At 37.8% G+C, this 14,487-nt stretch overlaps 1 protein-coding gene across 1 annotated transcript in view; it reads right to left on the bottom strand.

The window, feature by feature from the left end:
* TLK2 (tousled like kinase 2) overlaps positions 1-14,487 on the bottom strand; it is an 81,649-nt gene that overhangs the window by 44,244 nt on the left and 22,918 nt on the right. The window contains exons 3-7 of the mRNA XM_008149451.3: positions 13,980-14,051; positions 12,971-13,040; positions 11,917-11,960; positions 11,143-11,238; positions 1,015-1,182 (exon numbers count right to left, since the gene is read on the bottom strand). Coding sequence (XP_008147673.1) covers positions 1,015-1,182; positions 11,143-11,238; positions 11,917-11,960; positions 12,971-13,040; positions 13,980-14,051 — 450 coding nt within the window. The remainder of the gene's footprint in view (positions 1-1,014; positions 1,183-11,142; positions 11,239-11,916; positions 11,961-12,970; positions 13,041-13,979; positions 14,052-14,487) is intronic.

Raw genomic sequence — 14,487 nt, 5'->3', positions numbered from 1 at the left:
CTCCTGCTGATCGGTCATTACGGCGTGATGGCGTGACGACGTGACAACCACAGGCTTTTTATGTAATAGATTTTTCCTTTTTTAAAAATCCTCACCCAAGGATATGTTTACTGATTTTCAGGAGAAAGGAAGGGAGAGATGTATCTCTCTCACATTGATGTTTCCATCTCTTTCTCTTTCCCCCTTTCTCTCTCTCTCTCTAAAAGGCAATGAAAAAAAATTAAAATTTTTTTAAAAAGTCAATGAAAAAAATATCCTTGGGTGAGGATTAACAAAAAAAGAGAATAAGAAACTTAGATTATAACTGGAAAGAATGAACCAGTAAGAGGCACACAAATTTAAACCAATGGTGACTTCAGCTCTGAAAATTGTCCCTAAAAATGGAAGCATAGGACAATGGGGTCACAAACACTTGGTAGGTCACAGAAACCAAGAAAGTAGAAACTTTTGAGTCAAATTGTATTATAATTTGGCAAATAAAAATGCAGTCAAACTTTCAAGTTCTTGTTCTTCAAGGAATGAGAAAGAAGCAAGCTGAAAGGAGCAAACAGATAAATATTCCTGGAAAAAGTAACCATACCAACACTCAGAAGAGTTGAGAGAAGGCAAGCATGTTGGTCACCCAAATACCAGAGGTGAAACAGCTTGTAAACAAGCTATGGAATCCCTGACTACATGCTAAAATTTTACTGACTTGAATATTGCTTTAAATAAGTGATGACTGTAGTTTGGAAATTTTACTTGTTATAAGTTCTCAGGTTGTTATGGAATTTGATCTATATTTTCTTTACTTTGTCAACCTAAGATCGCATTTTTCTTCCCACAATGTGTTTAGACATTAACAAAATGGTTTCTCTCAGCCCTCTGAACCCAGGGAGTCTGAGAAGAAGCTCACCACTACCTCTAGAAGTGACAGAGTTAAGGTCATCCTCTCTCTACAAAAATAATTATTCTAACTTCATCAAGGAGCTCCAGGACAACAAGGATCTGCATAAACTCAGGCTCAGTACTCACTGAAACAAAAGTGAAGCAGAGGCCAGCTCCCCTCTGTGCCAGCTGCTCTGTGTCGAGCCGAGGTTTTGCTAGCATTACTGACATCAGGGTTGGCAGAGCAGACTGCTCCTCCGATACCTCCTTTGCAGCACTGCCATCTAAACCATAGAGGGGCTGCTCTACTCGTCGCTGGAAAACATTAAAAAACACACAAATTACATGAGAAAGAAAACCTGATATTGCCAAAACATGGAACAGATTAAAACAGTTACTGAATATAATAATGATTTAAAAAAACCAAACACCTTTGAAAAAAAATATGGAGAGCAAAATAACATTATTGGATTATAACCTAGCTATCAACCTGAATTAATATCTTACTCAAATTAAGCAAAACTACATTTTAATGGTTCTATATTTACTCAACTCTGAATTGGCAGGTTACTCTGTAGAGTTCAACAAATCAACCTCATAATACCCTCAATCCTACAAAGGAAATGTTATTTCTATCCTGTAGGTAAATGAAGATTAAGATATTTTATTTGTTCCCTACTTTATAGGTAGAGCTTAATCCTATTCTTAATCCTATTCTCACCACACTATACTTAAATGCAAAAAACAGCTGAAATAAATATAAGCAAAACAAGCTCCATACTACACTAAAAGAATAATATTCCACAATTATGTATGATTTATTCCAGAAATGTAGGTATGGTTTATTATTAGCAAATCCACTAATGTAATTCATTACATGAATGTTAGGAGGTGGGGAATCAAGATTCTTCCTTTTGTAAATGACCCCTGCAAAAAAAGTCTGCATTATTTGGCAACTCTTAAAAAAACACACACAAAAGACCTGGTGGCTCAGTGATTGAGCATTGACCTATGAACCAGGTCAGTTTGATTCCCAGTCAGGGCACATGTCCGGGTTGCAGGCTCAATCCCCAGTATGGGGTGTGCAGGAGGCAGCCAATCAATGATTCTCTCTCATCATTGATGTTTCTATCTCTCTCCTACCCCATTCCTCTTTGAAATAAATAAAAAATTATTTTTAAAAATAAAAAAAACTAGAAGTATCCATCTTTCATATAACGAAGAGTATTTTTTTTAGAAATTAACATACATAAACTTAATGGTGCTATAATAGAAACACTATCTGTAATGTTAGGAATTACATGGAATTAACACATTAATATCACAATCATTCAACGTTTTTATAAAAGTTTTGGTCAATGTGATAAGGAAAAATATGAGGTAAAAACACTGGAAAATAGTAAAGCATCATTAAAAAATATCATTTTTGGATGATATAACTATTCACAAAGGAAACCAAGCAAATCAACTAAAAAACTAGAGTTCAATAAAATGGTCATATATAAAATAAATAGACAAAAATCAATAGCTTTCCCATACACCAACAACAATTTATTATAATCAGAGTATGTAATGGAAGAAAAAGCATACTTAAAATTTATGTAAAATACTCAGAAATACACTTGAGAAGTATGCAGATTATACATAAAAACTAGAGCCCAAATGGTGTGGCTCAGTGGTTGAGCATCAACCTATATAAATCAGGAGATCACAGTCTGATTCCCAGTGACATGCTGGGGTTGCAGACTCAAACCCCAGTGTGGGGCATGCAGGAAGCAGCCGATCAATGATTCTCTCTCATCAATGATGTTTCTATCTCTCTCTCCCTCTTCCTTCCTCTCTGAAATCAATAAAAATACATTTTAAAAATATATATACATACATATTAAAAAAAAAATAAAAACTAGAGCTCCACTGACAAATACAAAAGATTTGACCTCAATTAAATTGCAATATTATGCTTCTGGATTCAAATTTTACAGATGTCAAACTTCTCTAAAAACCAATGTTTAGGGCTTTTTCTTTATTTTTAGTTTAGTTTTCCTTTTCCTATTTCACAAGGGAGTGTGGTGATAGCATAATTATCATCTGGGTTCCCTCTTGCTCTCTTTTAGGGAGTTGATTTTTGTGGAACTTCACAAATGAATTCTTAGGTTCACTTAGAAAAATAATCAAAATTAGCTGTATAATTTTTAATAAGGAATATCTGGGAAATCTGACTATTAAAACATATACAAAGCAACATTAACTAAATCAGTATCATACAGAAAATTCAGAAAGTGACCCATATAATATGAACATATAATTAGTGATTAAAATACATTTCAAATTAGTGGGAACTTATTAAAAGATAGGATATTTGCAGATATTAGAAAAAAGGAAAAGAAGGTTGCTTCCTTATCTATCTACTAGAGGCCTGGTGCACAAAATTTGCGCACGGGGGGGGGGTGTCCCCTCAGCCTGGCCTGCGCCCTCTCACAGTCCAGGACCCCTCGGGGGATGTCCAACTGCCAGATTAGGCCCGATCTGCGGGGATTGGGCCTAAGTCGGCAATCAGACATCACTCTCATAGTCCGGGACCCCTCGGGGGATGTAGCAATGCACCGAGCAGCAGGCGGCAGGGGAGGAGCCCGAATCGGGGCTGGGTGCCACACTGCTCGCGCGCATCCTGGCCCGCTGCACCTGCTACCACCGCTCGGGAGTGCTGCCGCGGAATCGGGAGAGGCTCCCAATGTGGCAGCTGCGCTCGACAGCAGTGAGCCTGGCTTCTGGCTGAGTGGTGCTTCCCTGTGGGAGTGCACTGACCACCATGGGGCAGCTCCTGCATTGAGCATCTGCCCCCTGGTGATCAGGCGCATCGTAACAACCAGTCGTTCTGTTGTAACCGTCGCTTAGGCTTTTATTATATAGACTAGAGGCCCGGTACACGAAATTCGTGTGTGTGGGGGGAGGGGGAGGAGTCCCTCAGGCCAGCCTGTACCCTCTCTAATCCAGGACCCCTCAGGGGATGTCCGACTTCCAGTTTAGGCCCGATCCCGGCAGTTGAACATCCTTCTCGCAATCCAGGACTGCTGGCTCCTAACCGTTCACCTGCCTGCCTGCCTGATCGCCCCTAACTGCTCCCCTGCCAGCCTGATCGCCCCTAACCGCCTCTGCCTCGGCCTCCGCCACCATGGCTTTGTCCGGAAGGAAGACCGGATGACTGGAAGATGTCTGGTCGACACGGTCTAATTAGCATATTACCCTTTTATTAGTATAGAGGCCCGATACATGAAATTTGTGCATGGTAGGGTCCCGAGGCTGGGCCAGCAATCAGGGCTGATCTGTGTGGAGACCGGCGGGGTGATCGGAAGGCCCCTGCTGCACCCACCTTGGCTGGACTGGCACTGGCCTGGAGCTGGCCCCACACCCCAGCGCTGCAGCCAGTTGCCTCCCTCTGCAGAGCAACTGGTGGGCGATTGTGGGGGCCCCCGCTGTCACCCATCTTGGCTGGCCTGGGGCCTGCAGGCTTGGGGCAGCTTTTGCATTGAGCATCTGCTCCCTGGTGGTCAGTGTGCATCATAGCCACTGGTCATTCCACCTGTTGTTCCACCATTCAGTCGATTTGCATATTAGCCTTTTATTATATATGATGATGATGATATATATACAAAAGGCTAATATGCAAAGTGTCCCTGTGGGAGTTCGACTGGGAGTTCTATTGCTCACTATGACATGCGCTGACCACCAGGGGTCGGTGTGGAACGAAGGAAGGCCGCGGCCAGCAGCCGGCAGCTGGAAGGAAGGCCCTGGCTGGCAGCTGGAAGGCTCCATCCGGCCCTGATTGCTGGCCAGGCCTAGAGACCCTACCCGTGCATGAATTTCGTGCACCGGGCCTCTAGTATCATATAAAATTTATAAGAAAATATAAACAAATTCTTTTATGACTTTCTAGTGGTTAAGTATATTTTAAACATGACATTAAAAATACAAACCATATAGGGACATCTAAGAATAATACAAAAACAATAAGTAATAAAGAAAAAAAAACACTGATAAATTCAACTACTTCAAATTTTTTGACGTCTTAATGATGAAAATCAACATAAACAAAGTCAAAAGACAAAATTACAAACAGGAAAAAATATTTACAATATAAATGATGAGTTAACTATTTTAATAAATAATGTGTTCCTACCCATCAGTAAGAAAAAACAAGTACTCTGAGAAATAAATAGACAAAAGACCTGGACAAGCATTGAAAGAGAAATCCAAAGGCCATTAAATATATGAAAAAGTGTTTACCATCAGTAATTAAGAAATGCAAGTTAAAACAAAGCATTTTTCTCACTGACAAAGATTATAGTGATAAAATTCAGTAATAGAAGGATATGTAGAAACTGAGACTCTCAAACTGCTAGTAACCAGAAAAGTGAGTATATTCTTTGACTTGGGAATTATACTTTGGAAATTTATCAAAAGGAAAAAAATGCATAAGTACAGAGATATGTATATACAAGGACATTCATTACAGTACTACTTATAGAATATAAAATGTTTATAGGATATTGGTTAAATAAATTAATTACAACCAAAATAAGGAAATCTATCATATGAACATACATCCTATAAAATAAAGAGCTAATATGCTAATTAGACCAGACAGCGGAACGACCTTCCGGTATGACCTTCTGGAATGACCAGTGGGCGGAGCCGTGAGGCAGGTGGGCTGTGAGGGCCGAGCCCCTTGCACAAATTTCGTGCATCGGGCCTCTAGTGTATATATACATATATGGCCACTAGACTCTTTAATAATAGTGCTTTTGGAGGGGACTTTCTATTTTACCACTTGAATTGTTGGATTTTAAAAATATGTATAGCCGGAACCGGTTTGGCTCAGTGGATAGAGCGTCGGCCTGTGGACTGAAGGGTCCCGGGTTCGATTCCGGTCGGGGGCATGTACCTTGGTTGCGGGCACATCCCCAGTGGGGGGTGTGCAAGAGGCAGCTGATCGATGGTTCTCTCTCATTGATGTTTCTAACTCTCTATCCCTCTCTCTTCCTCTCTGTAAAAAATCAATAAAATATATTTTTAAAAAAAAATAAAAAATAAAATAAAAAAATAAATAAAAATAAAAATATGTATATATCCCTTTATCAGGAAAAGCTATTTAACATTTTCATTTTAGAAAATGAAAATAAAATATAACAACCAAAATGATCCTGAAAAAGGATCTCTGAGTAGAGTCCACCTCCTTAAGACCAACACTCATAGCTCACCAAATGCAATGGTTTAAATTCAGGCTCCAGAACACTTGTGACACCCATTCATAACAATATGCTCACTATTTGGGTGAATGTATCTCCAAAGCCACAATATTCAAATCAATACATAATTCTATTATGTATTTAATAAGTATTTGCCAAGAGCTGATAGATTTAAAACTATTTCTGGAAATAGAGCAAGCTAGGATGTTTGATCCAACCACCTTCCCTTAGAAAACAGGACAAAGTATAAAAAAAGATATTAAGAGCATCAAAGACTTGATTTAAAAAAAGGGGGTTGGGGGGAAGGGGGACCCGCCAGTGTAAAAATCTAAGGGAAATGAGAAACAAGACAAGTAAAAGAAGCACCAAAGTCACATTTGCCCTAAGGGTACCTGCAAATCTTTTTAATTTCCATTTCTAGTGCCCCCTAGTGCCAAGCAAAAGTCACAGACAAAAGCCCACCCAGTTCAATAAGGAAACTGTTCCCACTTCAAGCTGGGCTTCTAAAGGGCTAGTAGACACTCCCAGAAGAAAAACTGCCCCCACCCTAAAAGAGCTGCAAAGAAGTTGTCAATGAAGGGACGGGGTTCCCCTGAGAAATGTTGGCTCAATTCAAATGAGTATTGCCTGGGTGGTTGAGACAAACAAAATAAGTAAATCAAATACACAAAATGCAAGCCATAAACTCAGTAGTTTAAACCAGTATTGGATTAGTAGACTATCTAGGCCAAGCATGTCAAACTCAAAGGCTAACATGGGCCAAATAAACGAGGCATGTGGCCCACAGGCCACGAGTTTGACATACTTACTCTAGGCATTTGGAAGAAGCAAATACTCTCTCTGGAGAAAAGCATCTTTATCCTAGCTCTCAAAGAAATTTCATAAATAATTTTTCAAGAACAATACGCAGAATGATGTAAAAAAAAAAAAAAGCATAAATAAATGAAACCCTGCCCTGGCCAGTGTGGCTCAGTTGGTTGGGCATCGTCCCATGCACCCAAAGGTTGCCAGTTCAATCCCCAGTAGGAGATGTGCAGGAGGCGGTCCATTGATGTTTCACTTTCACATCAATGTTTCTCTCTCCCCCTTCCTCTCTCTCTAAAAATCAATTTAAAAATCTTTTTTTGTTTGTTTTCTTACCTTTATTATAGAGAGTATTACAGAGGTACCCCCACTGCCCTTAGCTACCAGGTTCTCACCCAGCTCCAGACCTTCACCACTCTATTGTCTGTGTCTATGGGCAATGATTAGTCTCTTTGCAACCCCTCTTCCCTTTGAGATTCGTCAGTCTTTCACATAGATGTCTCTCCCCCTTCTTCTCTTTCTAAAAATCAATAAAAAATCTTTTTAAAGAAAGAAAGAAATGAAACCCCAGGCAACAACTAGGAAAAACAAGAGACAGCAGAAACAGATTTATAAAAACTTCAAATACTGAAATTATCAGACACAGGTTATAAAATAACTGTCTACTAGATTAAAAAAAAAAAAAAAAAAGACAGGCTTGGAAATACCTGCAGGGAAATATAGCATGGGCAAAAGCAAATTTAAAGTTGTTCATATGCAAAAAGACATGCAGGTTATGATTATTACAATAGCTTTATTAACTCTGTGTTTCCATGTACTCACAACTGTAAACTTACTTTTGCCCTACCCAGTATCTGAACAAAAACTAAAAATTCACTGGGGTTCATAGCAAATCAGAATTTGGGAACTAAAAGGCAAGAAACTATCCAGAATGTAGCACACAGAGACTAAAAGAAAATAGAAAAAGAAGCTAAGGGGCCTGGGGACAAAGTAAGACAGTTTACCATGTCATGAATGGGAATTTCATTGGAGGATTAAAAAGAGAACAGAGATAATATTTGGAGACAATGGCTAATAATTTTTGAGAAATACTGCAAGACACCAACCCATAGATCCCAGAAGCCCAATAAATCACAAGCAAGCAAAATAAAAGGATGCATCATAGTGAAACTGTAGAACACCACATATTTCAAAAGCAGCCAGGGGAAAAAGAGCAAATATTTTCAAATAAATAAGTAAATGAATGCTATTTTCTCAACAATAACAATGGGAGCCAGAAGATAATGATAAACTAAAAAAATTTTAAAGTGCCAGTATAGAAACATACACAGCAAAAACATCTTTCAAGAATAAGGGGACAGTAAAGTTATCTAAGCAAACAAAAACTTAGAGTTAACTTAACTCCCAGCAGATTAAAAAAAAAAAAAGAAGAATACTAAAGGAGTAATTTGGGCAGAAGGAAATGACCTTAGGAGGAAGATGTAAGAAGTCAAAAGGAAAGAAGTATAAAGAAAGAGGTAAGTATACAGATAAATATAAGTGAACAGTGACAGTATAAAATGATAATGTTTTACAAGGCTAAAAAAAGGCAAAATAAAAACATACCACCACCACCAAGTCAGTAGCAGGTAAATTGAGTTAATGTTCTGAGGTACTCATTTATTTGGGAGGAGGGTAAAGTTATATTAAATATCACATAAACTGCATTTAGAGCAAAAAAAATCACAAGAAATGAATAAACGCACTTAATAGATAGAGCAAAATTTTAAATACAGGAAGAAATAGACAACTCCTCAAATTATAAAAGACGTGATAGACAGTAACTGATGGAACAAACAGCCTAACCGACAGAATCAGAACACAAAAGATTTAAACACTGATTAAACATCATGGTTAAGGTTTCCAGTCAAGATGATGGAGAAAAACATAATAAAAGCACATAGTATTATGACCTGCCCTCCCCACAAATAAAATAAAAAACAAAACACATCATGATTAACAAAACTGACTTAATGACAAAGTTAAACTGTTTTGTTTAGGGTGTACATGGATGCTCAAACGGTAAGGAATAGCAAATAATCACAAAAATTAGAACAGCAGCTGTTTCTAGTGTAGAGCGGGGGAGTTGTGATCAGGGAAGAGCACATAGAAGTTTCTAGGAAGCTGGAAATAGTTTCCTTCTTGACCTAACTAACAATTACATAGAGTTAACTTTATAGTGATTTCCTGTAAGCATTTTTTGTGAAAGACCAGACAAATATTCTAGGCTTTTCAATCCATATATTCTCTCTGCCATATATTTTTGTCTCTGTAACTCTTTAAAAACCTAACTCATTCTTAGCTTGCCAGCTGTGGGCTGTAGTTTACCAACTCTTGCATTAAAATGCTGTTTTATGTGTTGTTGTTTTTTAATCCTCACCTGAGGATATATATAATTTTTTTCCATTGATTTTTAGAAAGAGTGGAAGGGAAAGAAAGAGACAGAGAGAAACACCGATCTGAGAGAGACACATCGATTGGTTACCTCCTGCATGCCCCGACCAGGACCAGGAGCATGTAACTGAGGTACGTGCCCTTGATTGGAATCATACCCGGGACCCTTCGGTCCAACCCTCTATCCATGGAGCCAAGCAAGCTAGGGCTGTTTTATGTACTTTTGCTTAAATTTAAAAAATACAAAAAAACTACTTAGTGGGGAGGAAGCTAAAGTAATTCTTTTTTTTTTTTTTTCAATCCTTACCCAAGGATATTTTTTTATTGATTTTAGAGGGAAAGAAAGGGAGAGGGAAGGGGCGGGGGGGGGGGGGGGGTGAAACATCAATGTGAGAGAGAAACATCAATTGGTTGCCTCCTGGTACTAGCCCCAACCATGGATCAAACCCACAACCTGGGTATGATGCCCCAACCGGCAATCAAACCTGTGACACCTTAGGGCACGGACGACATTCCAACCAAGCCACACGGGCCAGGGCACTAAAGCAATTCTTTATCCATATATTCTTCCCTTTCAAGATCTTGAATACCCACTGTGTGCCAAACACTATTTTGGGGTGTTAGAGACTGAAAACTGAACAAGATATTATCTTGCCAAGATATTCCATATCAAGTAAGAAAAATAATTAAAATAATTATACCTTTATGTAAAGTAATAAGTACTGTGATAAATGAAAACAGCAGTAAACAAAACAAAGCCAAGCCCTTGCTCTCATGGGATGAACATTCTAGTGGGAGAAGATGGGCAATAGATAAATCATATAGTTAAAAATTAAAACATATAACTTATAAATTAAAATGTATTAAAACTATACTACACACCAATTATGATGAATGATCTACAGTAACACACAACAATATGGATGAATCTCACAAAAGTAATGCTGAAAAAAGAATGTCAGACACAAGAGTATATACTGTATGGTTCCTTTTATACACAGTACAAAAACAGGAAAAGCTCATCTATGCTGTTAGAAGTCAGGATAGTAGGTATTCTGGATGGCAGGAAGAGGTCTAATAACTGGAAGGGAGCATAAGGGAGGTTTCTGGGGGGCTGGTAATAACTTCATTTCTTGTGCTAGTATAGTTTGTGAAAATTCAGTAAGCTGGGGGGGCCTCTCCAGTGCATTGTGGGATGTTTACCAGCATCCCTGGTCTCTGCCCACTAAATGCCAATGGTACCATCCCTCCACCCCTAGTTGTGACTAAAAATTATGCCAACGTTGGCAAATGTCCACTGAGGAGCAAAACTACCTGGTTGAAAACCACTAACTTGGCTATAATGTTTTTAAGACCTTCAGATCTCACTTATAGGCAGTAAACAAACCTATCTCAAATTTGTATAGCATTAGCTTCTCTATTATGTCACTGATTAAGTCTTGAAAATAATTAAAATGCTAACCAAAGTTTTAAAAAAATACACTTATAGGAACATATAAGTTTGTCAAGGATAAAAAAACTGTTTGGATAGGAAACCACTTCCTTGACAGAACACTGAGCTGTAGGCTTAGAGGGAATTTATTATACTGAGAATAGAGTTAGCTCTTGTAAAACATTAATTTACTATATATAGATTTGAATCTAAGTGACTGATTCAGAGGTAATATTATGAACTTTTCTCCTTACTGCCTCATTCCCCTTGAGTGATTAATTTAAGAGAAATTTTGCTTGAGTGTTCCTGGGTTTCTTGTCTCCTGCAACAGGTGTCAAATTTCTCCAGGTGAATGCTTACCGGTAAGGGATTGGATAAGGAATGTTGCGGTGAGGATCGTGCAACTGGTGGAACACTTCTGCCAGGGCTTGTTCCTGGCCCGCTTCCCCCAGCAAACTGGCCAACAGGGAAAAACGGATATGAATAATTCAAAACAGTACTATGCTTCAGATAAGGAGAGTAAAAGATTAATACACAAACAGGTCTTAATTATATATGGCCCCTCTAAGTCAATACATCTTATTCTAGAAAGAAAATGCCGTAAGTCAAATTTTGTTATCTTTTCCATGAGATTTTTAAGAAGGAGCTTCAGTAGAAATGTACCAAGAAAACATGGCTAGAAATAGTTTTGAAAAACATAAGAGAAGAATGTTTTCCCTTCTTGTCACCAAATACACGAAGCAGAAATATAGTGGTCTAGTGGATGTTAGCGTCTTCTTTAGTAACCACTGATGATGGGTCAGTGAGCTCACTACGTGTCCCACTGGACTAAAGAGAAGAGTCCAAGTTACTCAACTTCAATCTTTGTAAGACACAAAACCTAGCCTGGCCAAGAAAAAAATCACCTCATTTGTGAATTTTTATATCATCACAGACAAGACATACCATAAACAAATTTAAATTCAGAAAGCCAGCAGCAGTTTCCTCTTATAGAGAGAAATCGGATGGCATAAGACTGATGAAGATGGGAAGGGCAGGAAAGCATTGTGAAGGAAAAATATTGCTTTCTAAAGCCTTAAATAAAGCAAAATTTTATTTAAAAAGATTCTCTTCCCCCCCAAAAATTTAACTTACCTCAAAGTAATCACTAATTTTATGTCCCCTAGGTGTGCCTTTCCCTGAAAATGAAACCAAAGTAAGTATAGTTTTTCCAATAACACATGTAAACTATCAATCACTAAAATGTACTATGTACTCAATAACTGCATATATTGTTATCAATTCAAGTGCTGGTTTTACTTTTGACAAATGAGCAAAATACCTAGCTCATAAGGACAGGGAGCTTCCTCTATATAAAGAAAAACTGAATAAGCAGTGAAAGACCTTTTCACAGTTTGCTTCCCTTTAAGATTTGTTAATCTTTCTTTATAAATACACTTTTATGTCACAACTGTGAATCAAAATAAAAGTAATCTATAACCCATACCCCCAACTAAGAGAACAAAGAATTCAAAACAAACTCATTTAAAGTAAAGGGTTTATTCTATTTCACAAGACTTTGTGACCTTGTCATTTTGGGAGAATTCCCCCCCTCACCCCAAAAGTAAAAAATTAGTAGATTAAAAAAACAAGAAAAATGCAAATAGACTGGGACTTCTATTACAGAAGGCAAAGGGGAGTGGAGGCGGAGAGCCCAACCATTTATTCTTTCTTCATATAAAGATATTTGGCATTAGAACTGTCACATCTATAGATTTACTCCACTGAGTGCCATTGTCCAACTAAATAATTGACATGGAAAAAGAGTAGGTGGAAAGGACAGCCAGGTAAATGAAACCATTTCTAGGCACCTATTATTAACAAATCACTGATCTAATGCATAGTTGAAGCTCCAGTGTAACTTCTTTTCTGTACAATACATGCTCGGTCTGAAGGAAAAAAAACCTGTGGCCAGAAGATCGTTAACTTACAACAGGAAAAACATGAGTCCCCAAAGAACTGACACTGTATTGTCAAGTGTATATCAAGTGGCAAGTCCATAATAAACATCATGATATTCCCTTAAGGTACAACATCTCCTTTGTTAGGAATCCCTGCATACAAACTAATTATCTAGTATGATGGAAAATTCTACCTAAGTACAGTACATAAGAGTTTAGTATTTTTATTGGTGTGAAATTATTACTACCTTGGCTAGTTTCATATGATTCAGCTTTTCTTTTCCGGTTTCTCTGGTCATTCTGTTTTTTCTCAGGAGTCTGTTAAATACCATACAAATCACAATTAGCATTGTGTCAAATTTTTCAGATTATGAAAATTAGAGAGTATGTACAAAATATCATATTTATAAGATTTAACTGGTACAGACAAGCCCTAAATCAGTGTCCTGTTCTTAGAGTATAAGGTCTGGAACCACACCATTTATACAATTTTTGGCAAACTGATTAAAATATCAGGGCTTCTGTTTACTTGTCTGTAAATCAGAGGTACTACAAAGCCTAAATAAGATATTTTTATAAAGCACAAATGTAGTACAAATATCTAGCATACAGTAGGCTTGCCAAAATATCCTAATAGCTGCTATCTACTTTGTGAGCTTAAATCTAATTCTTTTTCCAAAAAGGATAGACCTGCATAATCAATCAACTGGCTCTAATTTATTGAAAGTTCTGTTGAAATGCAAAATAGGTAGCTGCAGACTTGGACCCATATCCATGCAGCTGGGTTTTTTGCCTAAAAAAAATTCTTCAAATTCTATTACTAAACTGCTATACTGACCCACACATCTGAGTACTAACAAGCATTAAAATTCAAGGGCATCTAAACTAATTCAGATACAACTGCAAATATCTGACCTTTATTGATGGCAACTAAGCAAAAATTTAAAAGAAATACAGACACAAGGAGGTGGGGGAGGTGGAAGAGGATATAGGGGGAATAAATGGTGAAGGAGACTTAACTTGGGGTGGTGGACACATAGTACAGTGTACAGATAATGTGTTGTGCACCTGAAACTTGTATAATTTTGTCCATCAGTATCACCCCAGTAAATTCAATAAAAAGGAAAAAATTAAAATTAAAAAATACACTCAAAGAGCACACAACTTAAATATAGCACCCCTGGAGTTATATTATCTTTTATCCCAGACTGAAACTGTGGAAATATGAAAAGTCTTGTAACAGATCTGGCTTCTTACCTCTACTTCTTTATCACTCAAGGACCCCACGCTGCACAAGCTCTGGTTTGAAGACTCGCTATTAAGTGGCCCCTGAAAGACAAAAACGGAATTAAAAGAAACTAATTTAAGATAACAGCAAAAGTGAGGAAGAAGCCTGTTGATTTTGATGTCTACCGTAAGTCACCTGACGTAGAAGCCAAGGGGTAACTACAATGTCTCCAAGTCAACTTGAAAAGAACTCAACTACAGTACCCTCATGTTAAAATTCTCTAACTACTATTATTTTCAATTCCTTTATAAAACGCTGTACTTGTGTGCAGATTTTCTCTGAGTATATGTCGTGAATTCATTCTTTAAGAAAAATAAGCAGGAGAAATCAATTCTCTCAGCCTCTTCATACAGATAATATCTGAAAGTTGAGATGTTAAGTAATATGTTAACGGTTCCTTATGAAGGGGTGGTCAGGAACCGCATTGAACGAAATGCTTTTCGGAGTCATGCTTTAAGGAGGTATGACTGCTAGTTC

The sequence above is a fragment of the Eptesicus fuscus genome, chromosome 20 (genome assembly GCF_027574615.1).
Source record: "Eptesicus fuscus isolate TK198812 chromosome 20, DD_ASM_mEF_20220401, whole genome shotgun sequence".
NCBI lineage: Eukaryota > Metazoa > Chordata > Mammalia > Chiroptera > Vespertilionidae > Eptesicus > Eptesicus fuscus.
The sequence above is the reverse complement of the archived record's forward strand: the minus strand, read 5'-3'. Positions and strand labels throughout refer to the sequence as shown.